The 15795-nt window shown below is 44.6% G+C and overlaps 2 protein-coding genes across 5 annotated transcripts; one reads left to right on the top strand and one right to left on the bottom strand.

The window, feature by feature from the left end:
* Positions 1-827: 827 nt before the first annotated feature.
* Positions 828-5413, top strand: spc24 (SPC24 component of NDC80 kinetochore complex). 4 transcript variants are annotated; one of them, XM_007907113.2, is made up of 6 exons: positions 828-977; positions 1781-1964; positions 2364-2508; positions 2965-3069; positions 3836-3912; positions 4666-5413. In XM_007907113.2, exons 2-6 carry the CDS (start codon positions 1802-1804, stop codon positions 4770-4772), a joined length of 597 nt encoding a protein of 198 aa, XP_007905304.1. In that variant the 5' UTR covers positions 828-977; positions 1781-1801; the 3' UTR covers positions 4773-5413. The 4 variants fall into 4 exon arrangements, with proteins under 4 accessions (XP_007905304.1, XP_007905305.1, XP_007905303.1 ...); XM_007907114.2 differs by lacking the exon at positions 828-977 and adding an exon at positions 1147-1200; XM_007907112.1 differs by lacking the exon at positions 828-977 and adding an exon at positions 1207-1268.
* A 5869-nt stretch (positions 5414-11282) lies between these two features.
* LOC103187562 (sphingosine 1-phosphate receptor 1-like) lies at positions 11283-14491 on the bottom strand. Its single transcript, XM_007907115.2, has 2 exons — positions 14426-14491; positions 11283-13965 (listed from the first exon to the last, which is right to left on the bottom strand). The coding sequence occupies exon 2, from the start codon at positions 13477-13479 to the stop codon at positions 12358-12360; it is 1122 nt and encodes a 373-aa protein (XP_007905306.2). The 5' UTR covers positions 13480-13965; positions 14426-14491; the 3' UTR covers positions 11283-12357.
* Positions 14492-15795: the final 1304 nt, after the last annotated feature.

Here is a 15795-nt window from a genome sequence, read left to right as displayed (position 1 = left end):
CCAAACCAGTTCCCTTTCCCCCCCCCCCCCCCCCCCCCCACCCGCACTCACAGCGACTGCGAGTTACCTCTGACGCGATGCGTGTCCGTATCCAACTGTGTCCCGACCCAACTGTCCAGCGCCTCGGGACGTCCTCCCGGCGTGAAAGGCGCTCCATAAATGCAATCTTGTTGTTGTTGTTGTTGTCAGGGGATGTGGGAATGGGAAATCTCTCTCTCTCTCTCAAGCCTCTCACTCTCTTGTTCCTGGGAGCAAACGTTAATAATAATAATAATAATAATAACGTTTACCCAAGTCGGAACCCGGTCGTTGGTGCCACTGGCGGATCGCTTCTCTCCCGCGGGCCACAGAGACACCGACGCCTTCGGTACACAAATAAATAATTGAGCGACCCTCCGCGGGGACGGCGCTGGGCGCCATCGGCCGCCGGGTTTCGCCCCCCGTCCCCCCCACCCAAACTACAGTCACTACACTTTATCGGTGTATCCCGGCGAAGCGCTTCGAGACGTCTCGAAGACCTGACAAGGCGCCGTATAATAATAATAATAATAATAATAATCCTTGCCCTTGATACGTTGCGCCTTCTCTCGCGTCTGCGGGACGTCTCGAAGCGCTTCACGGGAGACGCCGTCGAGTGTAGTGACTGTGTGTGTGTTTCGCGGGCGATGTTTGTGATAGCAAAACTGCAAGGATTATTAGATTATTATTATTATTAATTATTATTTAGAGACTGACTGGATTGATTTGTCACTCACCGGCTGAAGCGGGGAGAGAGGGAGAGGGAGGGGGGGGCGGCAGAGCAGGCGCCGCCGGGACAGCCCCGCCCTGTCCTCGCGCGGGGTCCTCGCTCCGCTGGCGGTTGGGCGCCAACTGTTTGAATTCCTTCCAGAGAGTTCCGGCGAGAAGCGCGCGCCCGAGCGCTCCGTTACCTCACGGCGGGCACAGCAACCGAGAGAGACGACCGACACCGGGAGAGGGTGAGAGGCACCGGACGCGGCGCCGGGGGAGGGGCGAGAGACACCGGGAGAGGGCGAGAGACACCGCCACCGGGAGAGAGTGTGAGACACCGACACCGGGAGAGGGCGAGAGACACCGACACCGGGAGAGAGTGAGAGTCACCGGGAGAGGGCGAGAGACACCGACACCGGGAGAGAGTGAGAGTCACCGGGAGAGGGCGAGAGACACCGACACCGGGAGAGGGCGAGAGACACCGGTAGAGGGGCGAGAGACGCCGGGACAGGGGCGAGAGACACCGACACCGGGAGAGAGTGAGAGACACCGGGCACAGCACCGAGAGAGACCGACACCGGGGAGGAGGGTGCGAATCACCGGGGGAGAGGTTGAGAGAGACCGGGAAGTCAGTCAGTGAGGGAGGGACGAGCGGGGGAGCGGAGAGACCGGGAGACAAGACAACGGGGGGAGAGAGAGAGAGAGAGGGTGAGAGAGACCGAACACCACCGAGAGACCAGGGGGTGGGGGTGGGGGAAGACACCGGGGAGCGGAGAGATACCGTGAGAGTGACCGGGAGGATATGAGCGACACCGGGGAGAGGGGGAGAGAAACACCGGGAAGCACCGAGAGACCGGTACCGGCAGAGGTGTGACCAAGTTATTATTATTGTTTTGAAAAGATGATTGTCCCCCTCCCCTCCCCTCCCCCCGAAAAGCAAAGTGAAGAAGAGCTCAGGGGAGTCTAAAAAAAAATCTTAATTAATAACTAATTTATTACAAAGTAATATGGACCCAAGAAGACTGTCGCTCATAAGCTGTTGTGCGCGCAGGTGTCCAACACGGCACACGAGATGGACACACAGATCCAGGAGCTGAAGAATCTTATGGACGAGTTGGCGATCATCATCTCTGCCCGTCACGGCGAGGAGCTGCTTCAGAAAGCCATGAAGAAGAGAGAGGAGGCAATCGACCACTACCTCAGAGTGGAAAAGGATGCCTCCCAGCTGGTCAGAGGTAAAGTGAAAAGCACTTTTGCGTTTCCCAGATAAAGGCTGTGTACTGATTCGGACTGCAAACTACAGTTTGTTAAACAATCAAAAAGACTGAGGTTTACATCAAAGGGGTATCAAATAAACTGGCCAAATTGGCTTGGTGAGCTAAATGATCTCCACCTACATTACCATTTTTAAAAAAAACATTTTAGCAGTTGTGGAATAACTGCATAGGTGCATATTTTCGACCACGAAATATACAGTCAGTTCACTTTGCACTATATTCTGTGAAGCGCTTTGAGATGTCTCATAGACATGATAAGGCGCTATATCAAATGCAAGAATTATTATTTGTTATGTTGGCTCCCAGGTGATGAGAAATGAGTGGTCCAGTAATTAACAAGTGCGTTTTGTATTTCAGAGCTTCTGCAGATGGAGGAGAGTGTGGCTCAGAAGGTCTTAGACTTGGAAGAGGAAAAACAGAATGGTTTTCTGGAATTGCGGAAAATTGAGGAAGAATTGAAGCAGAGTCAGCAACAGAATTTGGAGCAAGTCACAGAACTCAAATATCCTTTTCATGAGAGGGAGCCGGTAGCTATAAGCGCATTCGAAGAGGTAGAATTTAAGATGAGACAAAGTCAAAAAGAGACAGGGCAACAGAGATTGGTAGTGGTGGGGAGTTCCAGAGCTTGGGCATAGAAACTGAAGGCTCAATGCTGGTGTGGAGAGGATGGGGGTGAGGCAGTAAATCCAAGCGAACTGAGTGGGGAGGAATAGGATAAAAGAAAAATAGCCAAACCAGACTGAGCGTTCCACATATGTATGCCACCTACCGGTGTAAATTTACCAGTGTCTGGCCTGGAATATCCCCACTCTCGGTAGAGGGATGCACTCAATTTAACTAATTCTGTAAGAGTATCCAACATAGGTAGGCAAGAGCTAAGGTTTGGAGAATCTAGAATGTATATCTGAGTGCTGCTCGAGTTTTATCAGCTTTCTTTCCCTTAACATATGGAAATTACATTACTGCAGAGAGAATTGGAGGAACTTGAAAAGATTGAAGAAGACACTGCCAAAATGGAGGAGGAGGTGGATGAAGATACACTTGTGGTTATTCCTTCTACTAAGTATGTTTTTAATTTTTTATTGTAAAGTCCCAGCATTAACCTTGGCTGCGCTGTAAACCTTTGAGTGCTATTATAGCCTGAAGTATTCAGGCTATTTTTCTCCCCTCCACCCCTCTCCCAAGCTAGGTTCAGTTGAGATGGTTATGGATACAGGAAAGTTGGTGGATAGATTAGGGGGAAAGGGAGTACGCTGTATGTTGGGGTCCTTTGCAAGCGATCATGAGGATAAAGAGTGGTACTAATGGAAGATATAAATTACAGTGGGTAAACTTGACTGGGAAAATCTCCGAAATCGATAATTCTATGCCTAGTATTGTTTAAGGGTGTAATGTGTTGTGTTCTATCGACTGGATAAAGTGCCTAAGGCCTGCTGAAATCTGACATTTGGCCATGGGTTTATTTGTTTTAAATCATTTTCAACTGCATTTATGGATGTGATGCACTTGCCAGTTTATTTCATGAGATTTCTAACTGCTTTGGCCTTTCGTCTCTGCATCATACCTTCAAACTTTGATGCTTTCAAACTTCTCATCTACTGCAAAAATTGCACAAGTATACTGTTGGTTCATGTCATTTCTGGCTAATTGAGGAAATTGTGAATAGATTTACAGGATGCAATGAGAGCTTCTATTTGCTGTACTTTGGTGTGATTTAAATTTGCTTGAATCACATTTTTTCTTTATCTTCTTAAGAAGCTTCTCTGTTGGCTGGCTCCAGACAATCTTGTTTTATGTGGAGATCTTATATTTGAATTTGGTTTATGCAGGTACTTGGCTCATATTTTCCACAAAGTTACCAACATCATTTGGGACTACGACAGTGACCCTTCTGTTGTTAAAGGCAGTATCCTTTCATGCATTGCATGGAGCTTCTGAAACTTTGAAAACTATATGAGAAAATTAATTTTAAAAAAAAACACTTTTCAGATTGTGATATGCTGATATTTGTTTTCTCTTTCTTCTTTCCACCAATAAGATAGGAATTTGTGTGGAGAATCATCATCCCAAATCTGCATTTACTCACTCTGGTGGCTAACTTTGATACGTTGTTGTTACATTTTTATATTTCTACTTGTCTTGTGTCGACAGTTATCCTGGCGCATTCAGAATCTGAAAGAAGTTAAATATGGAGTATTGTGGAATGATGCAGCACAGAACATGCGTCATTTAATTCAAATCCTGTGTGGATTTTTGTGCTACATAATCCCATTTTCTTGCTTTTAATCCCATTCTCATGATCACTTGTTCTTGTATGATTCTTATGATCACTTTATTATTTTCATCAAGCATCGAATTCACTTTTAAACCAATAGAAGAACAATGTGGTTTGAGGAGGAGAATACTACATTCCAGTCACCCTCTACAAATATTTTTTTTCCAGTTTCCTGTTTAATTCTCTTTTGGTTATTTAAAACCTTTCATGACCTTGAAGGCTTTTACAACATCACCTCCCCAGTTATAGTGGAGAAAAAAGTGCTATCTTCTCTCATCTCTTCATAAACTTAATTCCTATGAAAGTTATCCTACACAAATGGAGTTTAAGCAGACATTTTGTTGGATTGTTTTGCAATATTTTCCTTAACTTGTATTTTCTCAGTTCATTTTGGGAAGGATATAACACAGCCAATTAACATTGACGCTACCAAACACTCTGAGAGCTTCATCTGCGATTATCTGTGGAATTTGGTAAGCACGGACTGGTAGAATGACCTCAAGAAGAAAAAAATGAGGAAGAGTTGGCTGCCCGCATCACAAATCATACTTTGAGCCACCAATGATTCTGAAGCTATGGATTTTCTTTTCATAAATCTATCTTCCTTTTAAATCTGATGGGACAGTCTTGTCAAAGGATTGTTTGCAATAAAGCATGCAACAATTGTCCCCAGTGAGAGAGCATTGTCATTTAATATGCCTGGAAGAGTGACCCAGTGAGACTTGTGCATCTGATTTTCTTAGCCAAAGGAAATCAGGAAGAGTTGGTACTACCATAGCTGAGATTAGAAACAATCGATTTACAGTGAATTGTGGGCACAAAGATGTGCCACATCAGGAGAATATTGTACAGATACTGTAATGCTTAATATTTTGGAAAAAAAATACAAATGGTCCACTACTTTCAGCAGCAAAGTGAGCCTATGTAGTAATGAGTTTGAATCCCTCTTGTGACTGGCTTTTGCAATCCACCATTGTTGAATGAATTTCTATAGTTCTTAAATGAGGAACAAGAAAGCATTGTCCATTGTGGGGTGGGGGAGCTGTCAGGTCAAAACCTGTTGGTAAAGCATGGGTCAATATTGACCATAGACATTTAATTTTGTATATGAATAATAAAAAAAACAAACTGACTTCTGAGCTCTTGTGAGTGAATTGCACCCATCACTGAGGTGTTTAGAGAGTGGTTATACTGTTCTTCAAACACCAGCACCCGATCAGGTAGCAAAAGATGTTTAGCAAAGTCAGTAATCTACTATATGGGTGAACATCAAAGTGTTTTGGCTTATCATTAGGTCCTAGATGTACAAATTCTCAATCCTGAAAAACACTACTCACTGCCCTCTCTCGCTCTCCTCCTCTTCCCTCCACCCCCTTAAGCTTTACCTTTTGCAGTTTCGCTCCAGAAAATGTGTTTGAGTTTGGGGAGAAGAAATGGGAAAATCAGGATGTCAGTCTCCAGAAATCTTGAAGAGTGATACTGCCTGCTTGACCGATTTAGTGGGTATTTAAAATGTCTAATACCTTTGAGGCTGTATTATAAGCTGAGCGTAAAACAAGACCGACTTCCCAGTTGTCAGGTCGTGGCTGATTTCACCCTCCGCATACTATGCACACGATTCGCTTCTAAAGTTGCTGCGTATAGTGTGCAAGAATATGACAATATGGAAGATTGTCTGGCTGAACATGGCTGATCTATATCTTTGCTAGAATGTCAAATCCAATTTCCCTCTTTCTCCCCGTATCCCTTAATACCTTGATCTATCAAAAATCTGTCAATCTCTTTCTTGAAGGTGTGGATGGATCCAGCATCCATGAGTTCCAGATTTCTACCACCCTTTGAGTAAAAAAATGCTTCCTAATTTCACTCTTAAATGGTCTGGTTCTAATTTTAAGACTATGCCCCTTGTTTTGCATTCCCCCAACATAGGAATAGCTTTTCTGCATCTACCCTATCAAATCTCTTTATCATCCTAAAAACCTCTATCAAATCACCCCTCAATCTTCTAAACTTGGGGGAATAAAATCCAAGTTTACGCAGCTTTTCCTCGTAACTTAACCCTTTTTGGCCTAGTAACATTCTGGTGAACCTGAGCTGCACCCCCTCCAAGGCCAATATATCTTTCCTGTGGTGTGACGCCCAAAATTGAACGCAGTATTCCAGATAGGGTCTGACTACAACAACAACTTGGATTTATATCGTGCCCTCCAGGCCGGATGGCGTCTCAGAGTGCTTTACAGTACTGGATCCTGGGGCCAAGGGAGGAGGTGACCAAAGACTCAATCGAAAAGAAAGGTCTTCAGCCGAGACCTGAAAGTGGGAGGAGAAGGGGCGAGGTGAAGGGAGTGAGGAAGGCAGTTCCAGACTAACGCTCGATATAGCTGAAGCATAATTTCTTCCCCTTTGTATTCCAGGCCTCTCGAGATAAAGGCCTCTTTGATTATGTTTTACACCTGGGAGCTAGTTTTTAGTGAGCCTTAAAGACTTCTGTTTAGCAATAGGGGGTAGGGTCCAATCTACCCAGCAGCACAATTGCCAAGTCTTTTTTGTTTGTGGGAGGTTTGATGTCATTAAACAGGAAATTCTCTTTCTTCTAGTGAATGGTTTCTAAGCATTTAAAAGTGAAGTTTGCCTTATCAATCAGGTTAGGTGCTATCAATGTTTAAAATTGTTTTTATTTTACAAAAGTATCAAAAATAATGCAACTAAAACTGCTTTGTGCCCATTATATCTGTTTATCCACTATACTTAATTGGAGTACTGGAAGGTCTATGAATCTATACAGATCATTCCCCACCGAATAGGTGGGCTAAGTTCCTTAAGAGGGGCTGTTTTGCCAATCATTACCAATTAAATGCACTTGCAATTGCTAAGAGACTGTTGGCTTCTGTGAACAATATCTAACTCAGAATAATCCTTCTTTCGTTTACACCTTCACATCACTCGCACACCTGCCTGCATTCATTCACAGAATCTTTATCAGTGCTGAATATGAACAGCAGAGGGCCCTCTTCACATCACCTTTTCTTGTGTTGGTATGTGGTTTCGTGAGTGGCAGGTTCTCTCACAAAACTCGCCCAAATTATTATTTTCATATATAAGTCGAGATATTGAGCAATAAAATAAAAAATAATAATAATGATTCGGTCACTTAATCCACGACTGTTTGTGAGACACTGCTGTGCATAATTGGCTGCCGTGTTCCGCCCACAAAATATACAGTTAATTCACTTTGTAGTATATTCCGTGAAGCGCTTTGAGATGTCTAGAAGATGTGATAAGGGTCTGCCCTTTGGATACCATATGATAAATGAGAAGGAGAAAACACCAAGCAGCATTTCTTGGACATGTTTGGAACAAGGTTAGGCTACTTTGTCAATCAAGGCATTTCTACCAGGAAGGAAGGACATTCAAAACACGGACTCTTACGTCTACTGATGGCCAAATGTAGAGAAGCGTTGGCCTTGCCGGCTTTTTGAGTCACAAAGTAGTTTGTGGCATTTTCATGGGACAGAATTTGTCTGGCTAAAATGCTTTCTCAAGCAGCATACACTGTTGTTGCATTGGTGACGTGAAAGGTGTTATACAAATGTAATTTTGTTGTTGCTGCATCCATCCTAACACAGAGCTGGAGCTGCCAGTTAGGGTCACTCTGGACAACGATTATATTCAAGGTTCCGATCTTGACTATGTTCTTCTAGTACTACGTGGAGCTGAATCAACAGGAGATCATCACCGACACCACAGAGACTGGACTTGTAATAACTATCAGGTGGTCACAAAAGTTGCATTGGAAGATTTCATACTGAACCAGCTATTACCTCTATGGCAGCTGAACTGAGCTTATGCTGGAGGAGAACAGTATTGTTAGAAATGTGAGCAGTATGTCATCCCACCCACATCATTCATCTTTACTCAGACATGCTGTAAACGCTACGGCAAAAAGCCACAGTGCAGACAAGGGTGTCTTTAGTCGAGGCAATTTTAAGTTGTTATTGTACATAACTTTCTCCTCGGCACGCCCCATAGTTATTCTGCTGAATAGCAAGTGAACTATGAGGAAACAGCCAGGCTTAAAACCCAAGACAGCTGGGTCCCCTTAGGCAGGGTACTGTTTCGAAAGTTAACTAGAGGGAAGCAACATTTCACTTAATTAGAAAGCTGCTTACTCAGCATTAATTCTTACCAGCACTAAGTGGTCTGGTTATTCATTGCTCAAGGCAGTTAGTTTAATGTAGGGTTGAAATTATCTTAGAAATGTCTGGTTTGATCCTCTTCTGCTGAATGCTTCAGAAATCATGTGACGGACCTCAGCTTTTCTATGTCCCAACAGAAAGGCACAAAAGCAAAGTCCTCTCTCTGTGCACCCAGAGCACAGCAATTTGAGGAGCTTAAATTCTCACAGCAAAATTAGCAGATATTTGTTTACATGTGTGTTTGTGGGGATGGGCAGAGAGGGGTGCTTATCAAGATAAATAATGTCATTGCCTGCAAATAGAATGTTTTCCATTGCTTGAGTCAAGTTGTCTGGTTTAGCTACAACATGTAGAGCAGATGCAGGTCCAAAACTCCATTACTCAAACAATGTCCCTCAATCTCATGTTCAGTATACATTTTATACTGTTGTTTCCATTTTCCACCGACTGTCCTCAAGTGTGATATTGACAATATAAAGCCATTTAATGTTGTAACCTCAAACCCAAGAGGTTTAAGTCATCAGAGACATCCCATAGTCTGGCCTGGATTTAAGGCCAGATTCCATAGATGAAAGAAGTATATCCTAACCCAATGCCAAAAGCCTCAAGAGATCTTTTAAACAAATACTTCAGGAAGCAGAGTGTAACAATACGAGTGAAGCCTTTTTCTTATTGAGAAAAATAGGTGAAGGCCAAAGCAGGACAGGAAACAAACCACCAACATTGAAAACAGTGGTGAGGATGAAATAAATTACAAAACTGAAGTTGCGTGATTAGTTCTTAATTGAATCACAACACATTGGCTTACCATCTGATGTTTAAATGGCCTTCGTATTATGTTCTGCCTATGGCCCCACATCCTACTATTCAGTACTTATTTGGAGCCCAGCTGCACTATGTTCCTGCATTATCTATGTTCCCGCATTCCACTCTGTGCTATCTTTGTAGTAGTTTTCTAGTTACTTTGTCTATTGCACAATCTTAAAGTTTTAAGTATTGAAAAGAATATTTACCCATAAAGTACTATTGCCTTTCCCTTTCAAATTCTGAAATGACAGAAATGCAAATCAAGTGAAGATAATAGAATATTATGGTTCATCATAATTATGGTTACACTTTTGTGGCATGGACGTACCCTGTTCCTGTTTTGTGGAGTCCTGTAGCTCATTGTTTAGAGCATTCGCCTTATTTCAGATTTCCAGCATCTGCAATATTTTACCTTTTGTCACGCTAAGCTTTGCTGCTTTCCCCCGTGTTGCTTCTCCTAGCAGCTAGTTTTCCTTCCTCTTTGAGCAGAAAGTGCCTGGTACCTACTTGGCATCATTGGCATCATCTTCCATGGACCCCATTTGTGTCTTCTCAAGTTAACATTCAACATGTTTGATTCATTTATTTAGGGATGTAATCTGCCAGCCAGGAAAAGCTAGTCCGATTCACTGCAGGCTGACAAAAATTCCTCCTTATGGTGTGTTTGACAGCAGGACTTGTCATGTGGTCATTATGAATGTACCGCTGTGCCCCTCTCTCTCTACTATTGCTTAGTATCTTTTATTTGCAATAATACACACATGGTGCAGAAGAATAAAGCTTTATTAAAAGAGTGAAAATATTTGAATTAAAAAATTATCATCTGTAATTGTCTATCTGCAATAAGCATTGACATACAATCATTTTGAAAAACAATTTTTTTTTTAAAAGAGATCTTCTGGTTTTGTTTTGACGCACTCTGACAGAAACCAAGTTGCCCATTTCCTCCTGAGCCGGTTCCACCCTTTACATCCTGAATAAACAGGACACACTTCCCTCGAGGCAGAATGCTTTCTCTCAATCCCTCCCTTCCGGGTGCTGTACACTGATACTAAATGCCCCTCACCACCCTAAATTCCAAGCTCTAAAATAGAGGGATTAATCCTATCCAGTGACAGGTCACTGCCTGCTCAAGCAGTGGTCTCCAGCTCAGGCTATGAATCAGCGCCTTGGGACATCCTCCCGACGTGAAAGGCGCTATACAAATGTAATCTTGTTGTTGTTGTCAATCTTATGCCTTATGAGGGAAATTCTCCTTTGACAACATTTTCTGTCAAAGCAACACATCAATTACAAAAAGATATGTCAATGTTACAGTAATGTGAGACACTCACAGCCTCTCAGCACTCCTCCTTCCTACTGGCCTCATATCAGCTCATGGAGTGCAGTGTGTGATTGCTTTCGTACCGCTCCCATGGGAAACAAGTGCAAAAAAGTCCGGAAATACAAACTACATCACTTGTCCCCGAGAAGCTTGTGAAACGAAAACAGCGAGAAACTATATCCTTTTTATTTTATGATCAACGAGAAAAAAAGTACAGCCGGGAACAGTGTCTGAGAGAAAGGGAGCTGACCATTTTGTTCCCCCTTCCTTTCCCAATTGATGAATCACCTTCTGATCCTTTTCCGCTCCCTGGATTCGCCAATACCAGCAGGGAGGCCATTCAGTTGTTTTCCAGCGTGAAGAAAGGCCAGTGCTGTACTGGCAAAAAAGTTCAGTACAGTGGAGTCCTGTAGCTCAGTGGTTAGAGCACTCGCTTTGCAAGCGAGAGACCTGAGTTCAATTCCAGGCAGAGGGCGAAACCTTGGGCAAGTTTCCTTACTCCACACAGCCTAATAATAATCCCTCCCAAAACCAAAAACAATATTAAATTGGTCATTTTCAATCTACAACTGTTCGTGGGACATTGCTGTGCGCAATTGGCTGCCGCGTTCGCCCACAAATACAGTCAATTCACTTTACAGTGTGTTCTGTGAAGCGCTTTGGGATGTCCTCCTGACATGAAAAGCGCTATATCAAATGCAAGGATTATTATTATAAAAAACATTCAGTTACAGATACAAACAGTTTGCAAGTGCAGTCACTTCACATATAGCTGGGATATGTAAATGCTGATATTGGGACCTCTATTACAATGCTCCAGCGCTGCTTGTGCTATTGATACAGGAACATTGGTGCACAGATGTGCATAGCTGCCGTAGTCCCACACGAATCACTGGGAAGGTTTTGATATTTCCAGTTGTACAATATCCAACTGATCTCAAGTTTGAAACCTTCCAGGATTACAGTCTTCCCTTGTGCCTTCTCAAAAGTTAACATTCAGCATGTCTGATCCATTCATTCAGGGATACAGTCTGCCAGCCAGGGAAAGCTAGTCCCATTCACTCCAAAGTGACAAAAACTCCCACGGAAACAGCTTCCACAGTCCAAGCGGATCGAAAGGTCACAGCACAAGATTCAATAGGTGGAAGGAAGAAAACTCTCCTGCAGTTTTCGACGAAAATTTGCATACTTATTTTGCTGGTCACCGTTGACAAAACTAGGTTAATGCCTTTATACCAGGTTACTCTGAGTAGGAAGGCAGATTCTCTCCAATAGGTCTGACACCAAACTTCAGCGTTCTGAGAAAGGCGCTACAGAAATGCAAGTTCTTGTGGAAATATGCATCACAGCTGGGTTTTTGTTTCAGATTTTCACCTTAGATCTAATCCTAAATCACCAACGCAGGCAGGTTGGTAGTCTGCAACTAGGCTAACCAATTTACTATTGCAACCTGGCTTTTATAACCTTCGAAGCCCGAACTCTGCAAAGTGCTTTCCAAGCAGTTTAGTACTAACACACCAAGGCGGTACAGTACCAACTAACCGAGCAGGCTGAAATATGTTGGGAGTTCCATATAAAAACATGATTGCATCAACTCTAGAAGCTTTGAAGGCCATTTGGTCATGGAGACGCCTCTTTGGTTAAGCTCCACGGAGCAATTTACTGGCTGTGGAATGGAATGGAATGGAATGGAATGGCAGCCCAAACAGAAGCAATTGTACAGCCCAGAGTGAGAGACCAATGGCACCGTTAGGCAAAAGAGGTTCTGGTTGGCGATTGCGGCGCGTTTCCAGAGGACAGCGTGGTGTTGAGAGCTTCGTGCCTGTGGGAAGATCTGTCAAGCTGACTGCTGCACTCGGACATCAGCACCCCGAAGCACTGGGTCTTCTCCCCTTCCTTGGCCAGACACAGGAGCCGCACAATTGTCCGGCGCATGTCCTTGTTGGTCCACGTGTAAATGATGGGGTTCAAGGCTGAGTTCAGTATGGCCAGGAACAGGAAGTAATCGGACTTGTAAAGGATCCAACTCCAGCCAACGCGGCCGAAAAAATCCAAGAGCAGGAGGATGAACAGAGGCAGCCAACACAGGATGAAAGTGCTCACCACGATGGTGAGAGTTTTCAGGAGGGCCATGTACTTGTGTGACTTCTTGGCGCCGCCGCCCCTCAGGCTGCTCATGTGGGGGCTGCTGCCCTTCACCAGGAGGTAAATGCGCACGTACAGCACCACGATCGCCAGCAGGATGGCGATGAAGACCGCGATGCAACACAGCACGTAGTACCTGGAATAGAGCGGCAGCACCGTGGAGCAGTCGACCAGCTTCCCGATGCAGTTCCACCCCAGGATCGGGAGGATGCCCAGCAACCCCGCGACGGCCCAGCACCCGGCGACGGACGCGAGCATCCGGTACCGTTTATCCTCGTGGTACAGTTTCATCCTCTCCATGGTGATGTGCCGCTCCACCGCGATGGCCAGGAGGCTGAAGACAGAAGCCGCCAAGGTGATGAACACGCCGCCCTCCCTCAGGAACCACAGCAGCGGCGTCAGTCTCAGGGTGTTGGCACCCGAGAGTAGGATGTTAACCATGTAGCTGACGCCGGCCAGTAGGTCAGACACCGTCAAGTTGGCGAGGAGGTAATACATCGGGAGGTGGAACTTCTTATTCCTCCATATGGCTATCAGCACCAACAGGTTCTCCAGCACTATAAACACACACATTATCAGAGACAGTATAGCCTCGATCTTCATCCCCGTCTTGTACCGCCCCGGTGTACCGAGCTTCCCGGTATGATTATAATGTATGAAGATCGTATCGTTGTCGTAGTATTGCCTGAAGACTCTGCTGATGGAGCCTGTGTCCAGGAGACCCATTGCTTTTTCTGGTCCCGTGAGAGCCTGTAAAAACCGTCTCTGCTTCCAATCTTCTCGAAGCCTCGGGCTGATTCCGGTGGCTTCTGATCTCTGCACCGCGCAAAGTTGTTCTGGCGATGCTGAGGAGGTCAGGTTTCAGTTGGTGGCAATGGTTAGTCGAGATATAGCGATCTGTGAGCCTATGTCCCAGCGCAATAAACGCATGGGCTCAGTTGGGCTGACTGTTTGGATTCAAGGCAAAGGTAGATTTCCAGATGATACGTCCACAAGTCCACCCACAGCTGAGCGCAGTAACGGTGACAGTTTGAAGGACGATGGGTGCACCGGCAATCACCCCACGTCCTGTCCACCCGAAGATTCAACACTTGGCGTGTGACAGTGACGGGAATACCTGTTTAGCCGCCAGGTACACAGGGGGTCAGGTCAAGCCAGCCAAGCTCTGTCCAGCCGGGGCTGTAGATGATCTCCCAGGGATGCTGTCAGCCTCTGCAATCACAAGCGAAGCGGTTATTGTAAAAGTAATTGTCCCTTAAAGCGAGGAAATACCCGTGTGTTTTCTTTAAAGAATGACATACATATCGATTGGTCTAAAATGTTCCATACGATACTGTACTGTAAGTAGCAAAGCGCAGCCGCAGCCGATCGTGGAGCAATAGGAAGAGGTAGTGCACACGACATGAAATAGTGTGTAACTCGGAAAGGACACAATTAGTCTAACAATTGTCTAACTAATTTAACTGACTGACTGACTGACTCTAACGGGTACGAAGCTTCAACCAGCACAACGTGAAACTAACTCGCTGTGAGTCTCAATCACCGTCTTGCTCTCAGCTTACTATCCGTTTGCAATTGTAACGCATAATTATCCGGTTTCTTGCAAAACAACACACCACAGGGAAGGTGGATCCTCAGTGTAACAAGGATAACATGTAAGGCAGACACTTACTGTGGTGGGTACAGTGTGATCAACTGTCCCTGCAGTTACCGGGCTGTGTGTCAGGCTCTGTGTGTGGGTGTGGGATGCTAAAAGGCTTGAGGGCGGGCAGTCTGGCAGCGATGGGAGGGACGAGGACAGAGACCCGGTAAGCTACAGCCTGTCATTGGTACATCGACGTGGCAGCCACTCGCTTCTGTCCTTTCACAGTGTGATACACACCACCACCAACAATAATTTGCATTTATATAGCACCCTTCACGCAGGGTAGCATCCTGGAGCTCCTTGATAGTGGCGGAGTCAGGAATGGGGGGGAGGTGACCATTCACCTCATTGCAACACCCCCTATTTTAGACACGATCAAAAAGAAAGGTCTTTAGGTGGTTTAAACCTATTTTTACAACAAGTTGAATTTATATAGGGTCCCTTCATGCCGGACAGCGTCACGGAACGCTTTAAATGCAGGACAAATAGATAAAGCTGTTAAGAAAAGCTTTATAAATAGAGGCATAGAGTATTACCTCCAAATACTGAACAGGACTACTGCACTGTGCTATATATATGACTCCATTGCATTCTGTTGCCTGCTCCCTTGTATAGTAGAGATAATTTATTTGCAACACCCCCTATTTTAGACAAGCAATCCTTATGTTTGATTAACGCACTGGTACGGCAAGTGTGTGCCTCCATAGTGTAACTGTGAATTTATGTGTAGCAGTAGGCTGAGAAAGGAGGGGAGAATTTGCAAGAGTCTCATTAACTGCACAGGATCAGTGACCGCAGTGATTGCGCCATAAATCAGCCAGAGGAGTGACGTCAATGAAGTTTGTGCTGCAGGAATGTGGCTCAACAGATAGCAGCAAGGAAGTCATTTTCAATAGCATTTCTTCATCTTCGTTTCCCTTAATACGCTACCTTCCAAAGTTCCGGCTGTGTCCCTTTAAATACCTCAACTAATTCTGTACCTTTCGCCATCAAAATATACATTCACTTTACAGAATAGCCTGTGAAGCTCTTTGAGATGTCTCGAAGAAGTGATATCAAATAAAAAATAAGAATAATCCTTGCATTTGATATAGCACCTTATCTTCCAGATATCTCAAAGCGCTTCACAGAATATTCTGTAAAGTGAAGTGATTGTATATTCTGTGGGCGAAACGCGACAGTCAATTGTGCACAGAGTGACCAAATTATATATATTTTTTAAATTATGCAATTGCATGGATTATTATTATAACCTGTGGCTAATTATATCATTGCTTTCCACATTTTGAGTGCGTAAAAGCAGAGCCCTCTAAACACTTCTGTCGACCATTGCCTTGCATCATCCAGCCAAATAGGGCAGCATAAAGATGAAAGGGTGGGAGAGGACTGTGAAATTG

This window comes from Callorhinchus milii, unplaced genomic scaffold, assembly GCF_018977255.1.
Source record: "Callorhinchus milii isolate IMCB2004 unplaced genomic scaffold, IMCB_Cmil_1.0 Scaffold29, whole genome shotgun sequence".
NCBI classification, from domain to species: domain Eukaryota; kingdom Metazoa; phylum Chordata; class Chondrichthyes; order Chimaeriformes; family Callorhinchidae; genus Callorhinchus; species Callorhinchus milii.
This window is presented reverse-complemented; position numbering and strand designations above follow the sequence as displayed.

What these genes read in the sequence shown, in the direction of transcription:
- LOC103187562 (XM_007907115.2), bottom strand. Translation starts at nt 13,479, where the DNA reads ATGGGTCTCCTGGACACAGGCTCCATCAGCAGAGTCTTCAGGCAATAC.
- spc24 (XM_007907111.2), top strand. Translation starts at nt 1,532, where the DNA reads ATGAGCGACACCGGGGAGAGGGGGAGAGAAACACCGGGAAGCACCGAG. An exon ending in GTGGTTATTCCTTCTACTAA is followed by an intron (nt 3,070 to 3,835) that starts GTATGTTTTTAA and finishes TGGTTTATGCAG; the next exon opens with GTACTTGGCTCATATTTTCC. An exon ending in CCCTTCTGTTGTTAAAGGCA is followed by an intron (nt 3,913 to 4,665) that starts GTATCCTTTCAT and finishes GTATTTTCTCAG; the next exon opens with TTCATTTTGGGAAGGATATA.